Source organism: Mastacembelus armatus, chromosome 4 (genome assembly GCF_900324485.2).
Source record: "Mastacembelus armatus chromosome 4, fMasArm1.2, whole genome shotgun sequence".
NCBI lineage: Eukaryota > Metazoa > Chordata > Actinopteri > Synbranchiformes > Mastacembelidae > Mastacembelus > Mastacembelus armatus.
The window spans coordinates 9310752-9326139 of NC_046636.1; the positions used below are offsets into that span (position 1 = coordinate 9310752).

Here is a 15388-nt window from a genome sequence, read left to right on the forward strand (position 1 = left end):
GGTGAGTGGATAGAGGAGAGAGAAAAGAGAAGAGCAACAAGAATCAACAAACAAACTGTGGCAGGTTGGTGGGGCCAGTAAATGCACATCAGCAATATACAGCTCCGGGACCAGGGACACCTGCAGAAGGTACAGAGAGAGAGAGAGGACAGAGAGATAGAGAGAGCACAAGCTTCACGACAGAGAAGGCACAAAGTTAGTGACATTCAATGGTGGCACATAAATGTGAGGAGGGAGGAGAGGAGAGAGTCCCTGTGAAGTTGTAAGAACACTATAAGTGACTGAAATCCAAGCAATAAAGCTACAGGTGGCTGTACTATCCAGAAAGGAGGCATATTTCAACGGTGCTGGTGTAATGTAATATTTGGCTTGTCTTCACAAATGATAAAACTAGAGAAAGATGAGCAAATCAACATAGAGCTAATTTACTTGATAATATAGTATAAACGGAGTACACAAATAGTGTATAGATTGTTGGCATGTGTGTGTGTATCTGTGTGTGTTTCCTCACATAGTGCCCGGTGAGTTACAGTACATGTAAAAGTATAAAATGGCAAATCACACCGTTTAGTGAGTGTGGTGTCAGCAAACAAATCAAAGCTTGTCTCGCCCTCTCTTTGTCACAGTCTCACGCTTATTTCTTCGTCTGCCCCATCAAGATTCCCTCCTACCAGCTTCAGTCTTCTTGTGTTCTCTTCTTTTTCTCTTTCCATTTCCTTTACCTTTCTCTCACTCCTCCATGTTACTCTCTCTTTGTTTATCCCGTACTCGTCGTCACTTCTTCTTCCCCTCCACAGCCACACTCTCCTGTTTGAAGTGGGTGGGCAGAGTGAGTAGCAGGCAGTTTTTATAGCCTGATCAATTTTAGTGTGGCTTATTGAATAGCTTTTAATGTCCTTCTTTATTTTCAGTTGTTACCCGCAGAGCGTCTGCCGCTCCAGGGCTGATGTGATAGCTCACCAGAGAGAGAGAGAGAGAGAGAGAGAGAGGGACACAATAAATTTTAATGCATCGTCTTTGGAAAATTACACATGTTTAATCATTGATTTTTATTGGCTCATCATGATAACATTATCTCAGTGGAAGAGGGTAGGCAAAAGAGCGACCCATAAAAGAAAAGAGGTTAAATTAATTATGTTTTCAAGAGTGAGGTTGACAAAATGAAATATTGGCATAATGAAGTTTCTTTATTTAATATGCATTGTATTGATTGCCAATGTAACTATTTTATACATGCCCACTTTTAATCCAGTACCCATTTAAAGAAGTGAGACCTTCACCAGTGACTTTTCTTTTGATGTTGCTAGCACATCATTGTGTTTGTGGACATCAAGCACTAATGTCAGCTATGATTGTATGTTTCAGTAGCCTAGGAATTTAAAAGGTAAAACACTGCAGTATTATAATATGGATTTTTATAATTATATCACATAGGCATTTTTATGGCACTGCATGCGGCTTTCATTGTCGTTTTTTCCCAAGGGTTAAACAGAAATGTTTTGAGCTCATGAACTGACAAATATCTGGAGCAACATAGAGGAATGTCCATGCAATTCCTGAGATTCCATTTTTCCAGTAGTTCTACTTCTTTCAGTCAAAATGACTTTATACTTAAGTAACTTTCTAAACATTGTTGCCTTGTTGCAACAAGAAATAACTGGAATGATATTCAGTCTACAGTGAAAACTACGTTGATTAGACAGGGATTTTTGTTTTGCCATGAGATTTTCCATTACATGCAAAGTATTCCACTTAGCAAAAAGTGTTATTACTTAGTTTGTGCAGTTTATTTTAAGGTATAAAAATACTTTATGGTGATAATTTATATTTAATATAAATTTATATATAATATCATTTATGGTGTATTAATTTACCTGAATTTATCTGAAATACAATTGCATGTCTTTACTCACTCTCACATCCACTGTGCTTTTCCCTCGACAACTAGAGTGCAAGAAAGGTGAAATTTGAATGTGTGTGCCAAGATTTATCATCTAAATATAAAAAAAAATATCAGGATCATTAAGTCCAACTTTACTGCCATCAAGCTGATGAAAGCTGGCATAATACACACACAGACCTCATAATGCCTCGTGTGTATGTGTGTGTCTGTGTGCAAGAGATGTGATAAGGTAGATTGACTTCTAATATAAACGGTAAAGGTGTCTACTGTCATCCATATAGCAGTGCCCTTTGTGTCCCTGTCTGGTAACCTCATTCTCTCCTTGTGTGTTTGCGTGAGAGAGAGAGAGAGGATGTGGATGAGAGAGAGACTGCTGTACTGAAAAAAAAAATATTACAAAAAAATTACATGGCTGTACATTCTCATTCTTCTTGTTTTGCAAATACTGTATTAAAACTTGAGTGTGAGAGTTTGTGAAAGTCTGTGTTTAGTAAGTTTGGGTGAGTTAGGGAGCAAGTGAGCGGGCCAGCGTGCTAGTATGAACAAATTATTCCATGTACATTTACACTCTTTTGCGTGCTCTCTCTCTCTCTCTCTCTCTCTCTCTTTCCTGTCACATACACACACACACATGCAACACATAAAATACACAAACACACACTGAAGCAGGTTAGCCCTCCTCCACACCGACACCTGCTCCGCTGAAGGTGAAAGAAGTGCTCACTTGAGCTCATTGAAAAGTAGATGTGACAGTAAATTTTTCAGGCCCTTGTGAGATGGGAGATCTTGTTATAGCAGTCAGGATGGGGGTCAGGGCAGTGGCTGCTTGATGATTGAGGAAAAGAGAAGTAAATTCATTCTGCTTCGGGCACTTTGTCAAGTGCCAGTAGCTTACCGTTGAGAGCCACTCACCCATCACCGTGTTACGGCCCCAGAGGTCACCTCCACTGCCATAAATCTGCCTCGCCTCCTCGCCTGCTAAACCTATTGCCTTCCCCCGGCTGAGCGCAAGCAAGGAAAGAGGCTGCAGCAGCTGCTGCTGCTGCTCCTCATAGTCACTCAAATGAAAAAAAAAGACAGGAGGAGAGAATATAGATTCTCCTCCGCAGCTGATGTTGTAAGAGCAGAACACTGGGTGTGCTGTGGTACAGGGGGGATGTGTACCTTTGGACTAATGGCTGTGTTGTGTGTGTGTGTGTGAGTGTGTGTGTGAAAGAATAGAAGGATTGAGAATATAAATATATAGTGTAGGAAGGGGTGTTTCCTGCATGTTTTGCAATAGGGGCTTATATTTGTCTATATGCATTATGTTATTACATTATATTATTGTAGAGTCATATATTGTGTTTAGAGGAGGGTTTTTGCATGTAAACTCAAGACAATGAGCTAAACATTTATATCTGAGCTAATTTTAATAACCTAACCTTTACTTAGTGCTTTGAGTAAACAGAAAATTCAAAACTTTGGCCACTCCTAAGCAGCCAGATGTTGTAGGAGTCAGTGGGGCCAGGAACTGTGCTGAAGATACTGTTGCTCAGTATGGATATTTTGCAACTCTGCCATTTTTGCACCACATGAAACAGTTTCTGTTTCCAATATAATTTTGAGCAGAGAAGACTGTTGCTGTTTCATTGTGCTGGTGATCAGATACATCAGGTTCATACTGTTTTGAACTTTATATAGCTTGAAAAGTGGTATGTTTTGCCCATAATCCATGAAGATGTGGCAACACTGAGAATTTCACTCTCACACAAATAAAAGAAAATTACAGCATTTCTTTTGTTTTGAGAGCCTGACTTGATCTGACTCCTATGAATCTAAAGTTTATGGTGCTGTAGTAAAGAGTTACGAATTTTACAATTTACATTGTGTAGTATATGATTTTTATTTATTTAATTTTTAATTTGATTAAGGAAAAACATTTTCAAATGTTCAAACAACTGCTTTAACTTTTTTATGTAGACTCATATATAGTGTCTAGTTTTCTTTCCTTATCAGAAGAAAGGATTTAGGTCTGTTAATATTATTGTAATGTATTTTAATCCCAGCAGTTAATAATCTATATGTTGCAAGTTTGTGTCTACAGTATACTTTTGCTCCCAAAGAGCCTCCTCAGAGTGTTAATTAAATGGCAGCAGATGTGCACGCATTGTCATATGTGAGTGCATGCACAACATGCTCATCAGCCCACACAAGCTAAACATCCACAGGAGAGTGAAGCGAGGGGAGGGTAAAAATCGGTAGGCTATTGCGGATGATTGAAGGAGACATGGAGATGACAGAGTGACAAAAAAGGAAGAAAGATAGCCAGGGGATATGCAAATTAAATAAAACTAATTATCATACAAGAGAAGACAGGGAAAGTCGCCATACTAGCGTTGTCTTGAGCAAAATAAAGAAAAAAACTGTGAAAAATTAAGCAGTACAACAGATAAGTACCTGTTCCTGTACACTCTATTATTGACTTTAATTTCACATGTAGTATGATATAATCCTGTATCATGGCTATGTTACAGCAAGGCCTATTCAGATTTTAAAAATTTTGAAAAAGTATAGAATTATCAGCTGTACTGTCAAACTAGGGACCAAGGAATACAAATTCTACTTAGTTCCTTTATGAAGATGAAAAAAATGAACTGTTCAGTGAGTTATGTTTTTTGAAACACGAGCCCTTATGAATCCTTTATAGAGTCCTCCAAAGAAGTATTTTGTGTCGCTTTGGCTACAAAATTTAGAATCCCCTAAAGGTTCAGTGAAATTCTTTTACTTTTTAGACTGCGGGTAGGATTTCAGTAGCATAGCCTTATATTCTTTCATAGGGTTAGAGTGTGGGTAGGATTTCAGTGGGATAGCCACATATTCTTTTATAAGGTCACACAAAAACAGACGGCAACATGCACAAAGCCTTAGAGGATCCTGTTCTCTCTTTTCCTAAATTGATAATTGATATATCATGAAATTATTGATATTTTGGCCATGTGCTAACATTTTTCTAGGATGGCGGTAGAGGCCTAAAGTCAGAAGAAAGAAAAGGGATCTGGGTCTGGTGTGGGTGTCTTTGTGTTTGTGTGTGCGTGTGACTGTGTTGGTTTTTGTACACATGCTTGCCCATATGTGTACAGATCGTAAGTGATCGGTTCTTTGTGAAGTGTGTCATCATGCACCATAATTACACCTGCACTAACTATGTGTGTGCATATGCATGCATGCGGCTGTCCATGTGTACATGCATGTATATGTGATTGTCTGTGTGCGTGCACATGCCTTTCAAGCTTGTAATGTATGAGCACCAGCCTGCTTTCAATATAGTCTCTTATTAGATGGTGATTATCCTGCCTGCGTCTGGATTCTTTCAGCCGCTGACTGGAAGTTGAAGAGGCCAGGGGCACCCTGGGAAGAAAGGAGTGAAAACTTCCTGAACCTAGTTTTCACTCTCCATCCCTCAACTCCAATGCACCCCTCAACCTCTCAAGCAACCACCTTACATTTATATTGGTGTTTTTTCTGAAGAAAAACAAACTGAATCAGATGAAGAGATGTGTAGGATTCTTTATGTATGCCATTAAAGGTATTGTAGATGCTCCCTTCCAGATTAAATTTGACCTCTTCTACCAATTGCACTTATGTATTCGTCTTTAAATGAATCCTTAATGGTTTATACCTTTAAACTCCTCTTTCACAACTATCCCACATTTGTATTGCACAAACTTTGAAATGCCATTTCTTTATTGCTACATGCTGAAAACCTCAACCCACATCATCTCTCAAGGAATTAAATCATTTTTGCACAAAAATTATAGCGTCCCAAAACACAGTTGATAAGCACCATGTTTGGCACGAAATCTCAGCCTGCCCTTTCAACAAGAACACAAGCTTTTCAGTTTCCTCTCCCCTTACCCTGCTAAACTGGCATTGCACCACTGGAGGATGATTACTGCTGCACCATGATCTAAAAATTACTCTGTGAAACAGAAAAGGGACAAGGAAAATAAGAAGACAAAACAGAAGTAAAAGAAATAGATAGTAGACTGGATGAAAACATTGTGGCAGGATCCCGAGAGCCTGGCTGGGGACTTTGTAAGAGCCCATACATCAGCTGTCACTCGATGGGCTTCCAAAGAGCCACAACAGAGAAACACAATAGACTGGACAGATGGTCCCAAACAAACTGCAGTGGGTTTGATGCTATTAAAAGCTGTTTACCTCATGCCAGATGCCAGCAAGTGTAGTAGGTGCATTGTGTGATCATTTCTGAATAACTGAATGTGTGTGTATGTGTGTTTCACTACCAGCTTCTGGTGTTCCAATAAACCCTCTGGTGTGTTTTTAGCCATTAAATGACCATTCGTAGCCTGAATAGGATGTGTGTGGGTGTAGTATTCTCATAATTAAGGTAAATCAAAGTGATGGCGAAACACAAACAGTATGATGATTGATTTTCATGCAGTGAATACCAGCCAACTCTGTAGACCATGACCAACTTTTGGCTGATAACCAATAACCAGACAAACATACCCCCCCCCCCTTCTCTGTCAGTCCCTCCTTCCCATCCTTTCCTCCTTCCGCTCCCCTTCGTCTCCTAAAGAGAAGGTCTGACACCTCAGAATGATGAACTCCTTCAATGCACTGACCTTTCTCCTTCGGACTAGTCAACCACCCTCCTGCTCTCTTCCATGTAGATAAGACAGAGACAGATGAAGATATTTGCAATGTGTGCATGCATGGCTGTCAGTGGGGGTAGTGGGCAGGGTGTCATGCAGTGCTGCAGTGAAATTAGTTTTGGTGGTGGTGGATGGTGGCTGACCCACCTTCAGATCCGCAGTAAACCGGGGAGATTAATCCAGTCATAGAACGCCTGTTGGTGAGCAGTCATCACAGGCCAGGAGCGACACAGACAGTAGACTGTTGGGACCGATGGGTTCACGACAGTGATATACCTACTGAGATTGTTCCCATATATCTATGTGTGCAATGTTCAAGTTTAAAATTCGGATTGTTAGAATGCTGTGGACATGAACGATATATAGCCTTTTCACCATGAACTGGAAAATGACCCAAAGTTTGCATTGTTTCTGAACTCTTAACCATTAACCAGTTTAAGGACTGGTGTTTGTGCATCGTATTATTTCCTTGGTTTCCTGGGTGGAAACAGTTGACCCTGTTATGATGTGATGGTGATGGTGATGAAGAAGGAGAGGAGAGGACCCAAGTGCAGACTTAAGCAGGTTTTATTTACCTGGATTTGACCAGGCTCGGGCAAAACACGTATAACATCTCGGCCACTTGGAGATGCTACCACGAAGAACAAAGAAACACAGGAGATATAAATAGACACAGAACAAAGAACTAATGACAAACAGGTGAAACTAATCAAACCAATGAACACAAAGCTACTTACGATCAATACAGGAGGAAACAGGAACTAACCAAAATAAAAGTCCAACACCGGAATTGAAAAATCCACCTCATGACAGACCCTATCAGAACCTTTGCAAAGAGGACTTCAGGTGGTGACATTACCAAGCTTTGTCAGACAGATTAACAGTCTAATCACTTTTAGGTACTGTTTTCAATTATACTGCATATCATTATAGAATAAATATAAATTATACATGATGTTGTAATCTGGTAAGAAAAGGGCATGTCCCAATTAGACATCAGCAACTACAGTCCAGTGAAAACCACTCATTCTGTTGATTGGCTAACATGATAGCCAACCTTACATTCCTTCATCACATATTTTGTTTCACATTATCAGAAAAAAATGGGCAGTTAAATCCCTTCTGTTGAGAAAACCCTAAAAACATGAAAATCTAGCTGGTGCTTTTTTTTTTGTTTTCAGCTTTAATTGGCTCCAATTCATAATGTTCCACCTTTAGGCCAATCTATGTAATCCTGTCTTCTTTCTTGCTCTAATTGTTTGAATTGGATTGATCATTTTATCCCGTTTAACTTGATTTATGGTTCACATCAACATTAAAATACATGATTTTTTTTTGTTATTTTACTCTATTTAAGCAATTTTGGAGTAACAGTTCTAAAGAGAATACTTCATATATACTAAGTTAATAACTAACTGTTTGTGGCTTTCCTTCTTCAGGTCAACTATCCAGTCCTTGTGTCCCTAAGAGACTAGAAAATCCCTTGAACCAAACCTTACAAGGCACTCGTCAGCATCAAAAGGTAACTTAGTCAGGAGTCATGTTCATATATACTATAAATTTGTGATACTCGGCTATGTATAAAACATTTTACTTGACGGGAAGTGGGTGTATAAGTCACTCCAGAGGAATGTTGAGGTTTGGGTAACACGGCAGTTCAGGGTGTCAACAGCGACGCTTGATCTTTGACCTTAGTGACAAGAGCACACTAAAGTCAGGATTGAACGATAACTGTGTTGGGTTAACTCATTCAACACATGCAAATCTTTTAAACCTGTCAGTGATTGTGCTGTTTGATTACATTTTCATTAAGGTTCATTAACTTTAATTCCTAAAACCTAAGACAAATACTAAAGCTGTTAATGATTTAATGTACAGATTAAAAAAAAAACATGTCATTTTTTGTTTAATTCAAACATGCAAAATCAGCATTATAAATTGTATTGTGTCATTAATAATAATATCCACATACACTATATACTTTAATATTAAAATAGAGTAAATGGAATAAATGCAATCACATTCCACAGTGATGGCTGGCAGGAATAAAGTCAAATTCATATTATTGACGTTGCATTTAATTTCATGTTTATATGGTTAAATTTAAATTCAAAGGGAATGTTTTTTTTTTAATTCATCACTTTTTCTTGGTTGTTTTTTTAATTATTAAACGGTTATTACCAGGTTAAGTTTTTTTGTTTCTCTTTCAAAACAAGTGTACTTTTGCCATACTGTCAGGGTTCCTCATAAATTAGAATAGAATGGTTTTTGTAACTCAAAGCTACTTTAGGACTCACTCTCACTGTTTCTCACACACACTCACTAATGCTTGACTGACTGACTGCACTGAAATAAATCCAAGCCCCCTGCCCTGAACAGACTCTCTGCTTATCTTCATCCCCCTGGTGGCCATCAGAAGAACAACATGACACATCACATAAACTGTGCCCTTTCACACGACTTTAACTTATGTTAAAGCTGAATTCCTTTGTATCCCAAATTGTAAGAAATCTGATATCTAAAGTTACATAATGTTGACAAAGAACTTTATAATATAGGATGTTGTAAAATAGCTGACTTGTTTTGTTAAATAAGAGAGGGCACTTTATATGAATGACATTCTCTTTAGGAAAATATTGTTTTTACATGGTATCATTGCCTTTGTTTATCCTGGCAAGACCCAGGAGCAGACTAAGAGTGGTTATATTTTGCTTCATAAGGTATTAAATTAAGTTAATTTATTTTCTCTGGCATAGTGTGTACAGTGTTTGAAAAACAGATACCCGTAGTATTTGAAGTATTTTATTGACTGTTCATGGTCACTAAAAACTTTTAGCCAGATATTTTCTTTTTTTTTGTTTGTTGTTTTGTTTGTTTTAATTCTCTTTTTTTTTTTATGACGTAAGATCTCATGAGCTGAGAATGACTTCTTCAGTGTTCCACTTTTACTTTTCCTCTCTCACTACTGCACAACTTCTAACTGTCCTACCTCCGAAGTGATCGAAACTGACATTGCTCTCCACTTAGCTTTGTTTTTCCTCACAGCCTTTGGGTGGTCCATGTCGCTCTCTCTCGCCCTCTCTCTTTCACTCTATCTCTCTCTCACTCATTGTCAAGTTTACAGCGCCTGTTTCTCTTTTGAGTGCTATGGGACCCAGGCATGATCTGAAACTCAATACCTGAGTATACACAATTAGGTTCACACCAGAGGTTATTGGGTGACAGTATGGTCTCATTCCAGAAAATGTGCGAGTCAGTCAAAAGATAGGAGGTTGTGAGTGTGTATGTGTGGCTGGTTAGTTGGTCAAGGTTAACTAAATGATCAGAGGTGGAGGTGGATGTGGACATGATGTGTGTGAGTGCTTCTCTGGTTTCAGCACAGGCAAGAGTCAGAGGCTCCGCACTGGTTGAATTTGTGTGTGTGTGTGTGTGTGAGGGTGTGTGTGTGTGTGCGTGTGTGTGTGTGTGTGTGTGTGTGTGAGGGTGTGTGTGTGTGTATGTGTGAGTGTGTGTGTGTGTGAGACCTTTTATTAATCTGTTTGACCCCAGGTCGAATGTGCCAACAGAGGGCAAATGTGGAATGGACAGAGGCCCTGTCCAATTCAGGACCCACACAGAGAATAAATGCACACATTTCTAATAAAATCTCTCAGATACACAGCCACTAATCCATGACAACACACATAATATTATTGGTCTTGGAATACGTGGTGTACTTTTGCTGACATTAAGTGATGAACTTTAATGAATAACTGTCCAAACCTGATGAATGTAATAACAATAGAATTAAACACAATGGAAGCTATTTCAAATTTCTTAATCCATTTTTCAATGAATTGCTTTTGAAACACATAAAATTATTCTATTTTATAACAACATATACAAATGTATTATTATATATATTATTTTTTAAATCTAAATAAAAACATAGCATTTTTATTTCTAGTTTTACCCTGATGAACTCACCCCAGTTAACCTTTCCATCTTGTTGAGTGTTACGGTGTTGGGCCAGTTACCCACAGCTTCATCTGAGTACCATTCACACGCGATTGGGAGTCTCATGACAGACCAGCTGGAACCTCTAGTCCCCCCCCCCCCCACGCCCCCATACACACACATAGAGACAGAAATCCTCTGTGGAGCCACTACTGGCCAGCCAGGCTGTCAGACATTCAGTGGGAGGGTTGTGACTGTGTGTGTTCGTGTGAGTGTGTTGGAGGTGTCATTTGGGATTCCTGTTTTGGTCTGTGTGCTTCAGTCCTTCCTGGCAGGGGGACTGCTGGTATCATGTCTGTCATGTCAGCTTTGGGAGTAGCAACACATAAAATATACACTAGGATTAAACTAATGTGTGGATTTTACAGCTGATATCTGATACCTTTAATTGTTTTTCATGTCAAAAACACTTTATATGCTTATTAAATTCTTGCCAATATGGAAAATTCTTAAGAATTGCATTGTTGCATTGCATCTAGCACGGGACTCAAAAGCTCTCCTTAGAAGCCAAGACTAATGAAAAATTTCCTGGCTAGGTTTAGCAGCTCTTTAAACCAGGGTGAGACAAATTTTACTGAAAGTTTTACATACTCTTATTAAACTTCCCCTGTGATTTCTGTGGACAAACAAAAAACAGATTTCTCCACCTGTGATCAGTAAGGAATTTCCTTCATGACAGCAGAGATGGACACAATCAACTTTCTGTTTTTAAATTTGTAGTAAAAAGCTTATAGCTGTTAGACATGTATTATTGGCATGTAATATTAGTGTATCCACAATGTATAGTTGTGCTTGCTTTTAAACTTTACTGGTTTTACTCTTTTTTTGAATAATTTCCTGATCTGCTATTTTTTGAAACACAAATGAAAAGAGTGAGTAGAAGAAATGCACAGATTGAGGCCAGATGACCTAAATCAAGCCCAGTGAATTTCCTCATTTGAAAGTTTTATGATTGACCAAGACGCCAATAATCAATTAGCCAAATAACTAAGAGAAAGTAGCTGTGTCACTGTTCTTGCTTGGTCTGATACCTGCTAAAAGCTTTTAAAATACCTACCGTCCCAACTAAAACAATTAAAAACATTTTGCAACTTTTAAATCATGTTGAAACCCATTAAAGATTTAAAAGGCTTTTTGCATCTGTGCATAGAGTACAAAAAACAATACTAATTTAATTTTCTACACAAATATTTGCAGTGGTATATACTTCACTATAAAGAAAATATGCTCTTAAATTATATAAGGACCAAAGATATTTGGTATATTTATATTATATGTATATGTATATATGTATATTTTGGTATATTTGGTATATTTATGGCAAAATAGTTTTAATCAAAAGTAATATTGCTTTTGCTTAATTACCCTTTCCACTCCTGTACCCTCACATGCAAAGGCACATCAATATATGCCCACTGTAAATGTTCATACCTTGCACAAGAACACAAACATACACACTTTTTATTAGAAGTGGATATGTCTTAGAGGGAGCACCATTCATGTTCTATTAATCCAAAGCAACCCATGTGATTGATCAATTAGCCCTACTTAAAGCTGAGGGCTCAGGCTAATCAATAGCACTGATCATCAGCCAGAGGTTTTTCATTAAGACCTGCAGCTCTGCATGAGTAGACCCCATTAGCATAGACCAAATGGGCTGTACGGAATCTAAAATACTTGTTTGCACATGGAAACACAGACACACAAACCAGAGAGGCATGCAGTCCAATACAGGATGTTTTTTTATAATATAGAAAATTGCTTTGGTGTTTTGGATTGTATTATATTATAATGCGATAAAATCCAAAAACAGATTTGACATTATTACCACAAACTGGATGCTCAAAAATCACATACACTAATGTTAACGTCCTAAAACTCAAACAAACTCATATGAGTCATATTGCCTCCAAATAGTCTTTATGCTGCTATAGTGAGCACATCTGCCATCATTTCCCTTTCAGTCCTTTTATTGTCGGCCTTTTTGTCAGTTACCTGAATAACAGCGGATGTTGTTGTGCCACAGCAATATTTCTGATCCACGAACCCATTGAACCCACGGGATCATCCATAGCCTAAAGCATAAAAACAGTGGCCTGCTCCCACTGACGAACTCACCTTTCTCACCCTTTCCTAGTCCTCAGTGGGGCCAAGAGCCATTGTTCCACTTAAACAATCCTCATTGAATTAAAAACTGGCTACATACTTTGTTCAGTGAAGTTGATGCATACTGCTGTCATGGGTCCTATCGTTAATGTGCCATCACTGCACCTCATATCCTTAGCAGACACAGGCGGTGCTGAGCTTATTTCCTCCATCTGTAGGTGAATGTGTGCGCACATGTTCATCTACGGGTGTGTGTGAGACAGGCTGTACACTGTGTTGGTCGATGGGATGAATGAGTGAGAGAGGAGGTTGGTGGGTGGGTCACTGTGTGTGCGTGTGTTGTTTTTGTGTGTGATAGTGTTAAATCATTCAACAGAAAGAAGAGCAGATAAGCACTGTGACATGAGGCGATTTGGTTGCTGGTGGAAACACACACACACACACACACACACTCACACCCGCAGTAATGAATTTTGGGTGTAATTGTGTGTAAGTAATTTCCCACATAAACATGCTAGCTAGTATCTAATCTATCCTATTTATATCTAATAAAGCCAAAAAAGCCTACATTACTTAATTAATTATTAATAGTTTAATTTTTAACCACATAAAACATTTTCAAGTTAAATCCTTTCTTGTTAAGTATGTGTATGATTCAATGTGATTTTGAATGAATGTGATTTGACAGAATGCTATTAAATATAAGGTCATAAGATTCAATCTCTATGTCTGCTTAGATATCTTGAAGCGGCCTTGACCAAGACCATACAAACCCTACCTGCTCACTTTTAGTGAGGCCACACAGGACATCAGACCATCAGTTACTTTACTAAAATGAAACACTACAAGTGTTCCAGTCAACAATGATTCACTGTTGAGGAAAATTGTTCATGTCTATTTGAATGTCTCTGAATAGGTGCGGGAAGGTTAGAACTTCCATAATTTGTGATTAGTGTGATCAGCAACGTTTTAACGTAAAGGTTCAGGTCTAGGTAACGGTATGGCTTAGGGATAGATAGAGAATGTCTGTCCTAGAAGATGCTCGTAAGTACAGTAACACAAACGTGTGTGCATGTGTTCGCGTATTTCCATGTGTTTTTGCGGAAAGGAAGGGAGTTGGTTGCAGAGATACTGAGGCAGACAGGAAGATATCATCCTGGTGTTACCATGATTACATATCACATGTGCAGGTCATTGCTCATATGCTTACACAGACGTGCACAGGTATACTGTACGCACAGATACATGGGAAAACCAGTAAATTACATTTCAACTGATCTTTTACCTTCTTATTAATGGCTGCTTATTATTTTATTGATTTAAAAACAAGCATTTTTTTATTATCACTTCTGTACTGTATGTTGATGAAAGCCTTTGACAAACATCTTAATTACTTCCATTCTGCCAGTTTCACTCATACAAATGACCACAACCACTTTTTGACCATTTGCGCTAATGTAAAAGTTGGGTGAGTTTTTCACTGGGATGGCATGGCAGCAGAATGATATTTCCGTGAGCTGTCGGTGGGTGGGATGGATGGAGGGATGACACCGTATCCACCCCCACTGGGGAGAGGAAGTCCCTATCAGAACACAACAGGAAAGAGACAGGGCAAAAACAAGCACATGTCTTTTTGGACATTAAATCACTTCCTGTAGGTCTCTGGGCAGCCTTCCCTTCCATCCTCAGCCTCCTCCTCTCACTACATTTAACCAGCAGAAGAGAAACTTGATCAAGTGTGTATGCTCCTGTGGGTGTCAGTGGTCTCTATGGTATTGCCCTACTGAGTAGAGTGACTCATTAATACAGAAGAGAAGAGGCTTGAGACCACTTCTAGAGTATTTTTTTATGTTTTAACAACACAGAACACTTTTGCTACAAAAGTGGAATCTGTTGTCCCATAACCAGTGTATATATGCTTTGCATTCTGCCAGTCTGATTTACTGCTGTGACTTGCAGATGCGATGAGTATCATAGGATGCAAGTGCCATATAAATTCTTGCACCCTGACAGATCACAAGCCCTGAGTGTGGACCTGGTTCTTTGATCTTCATCCAAGAACAAAAAACAAAGAGGCAAAAAAGATTATCTGAGGTTGGTGCAGGAAAAGGCCTTTTTAATGGCGACAGGAAAACCGCACTCCGCCTGGCTTGTCATTTTTTCATCTTGTGTGTGGTATTAAATAGAGACATCAGACTTTTTGAGTAAATCTCATGCATATATCGAAAATTCGGCTCTCCCACAGTGTAGCTTTCGTCCGTAGCAAGTAAAAAAATATGACTTCCTTCCTGTAGGCAGTTTCCTGTTTATGTCTGAATGCAGGTCAGGAGAGGCGGATAGTGGTCCCTACCTCATCCACTGTTATCCTTCCTCAGGGGTGACCTCAGTCCGGATGATGCAGAATGCTATTGATCCAAGACTTTAAAATCAAAATTCTCCTATTTATTCTCACAAACACTGTGCATCCTTGTGTTCTCTCCTACAATCTTAGTACATAGAATGTGTATCAACAGAATAAACTGTAAGCTTACTCTTTCTTCCAACAAACCAAAAGCAGTTAACTACATAACAGCCACTTTTATCCAGACAACACAAAGCAAACACACTCTTGTGACACTGTTTGCATTTTCTGCTTTCCTCAATACTTCAGATGATAACCCCCCCCCCCATTTTCCCTAAAAAAATGTCTCAATTGCACACACATGGATCTTTATGAGGCACT

The 15388-nt window shown here is 38.7% G+C and overlaps 1 protein-coding gene across 2 annotated transcripts in view; it reads left to right on the top strand.

Annotated features, from left to right (window-relative positions):
* LOC113139889 (adhesion G-protein coupled receptor D2) overlaps positions 1–15388 on the top strand; it is an 82598-nt gene that overhangs the window by 53682 nt on the left and 13528 nt on the right. For both annotated transcript variants that reach the window (XM_026323508.2, XM_026323510.2), the window contains one exon: positions 8004–8086. In XM_026323508.2, coding sequence (XP_026179293.1) covers positions 8004–8086 — 83 coding nt within the window. The remainder of the gene's footprint in view (positions 1–8003; positions 8087–15388) is intronic.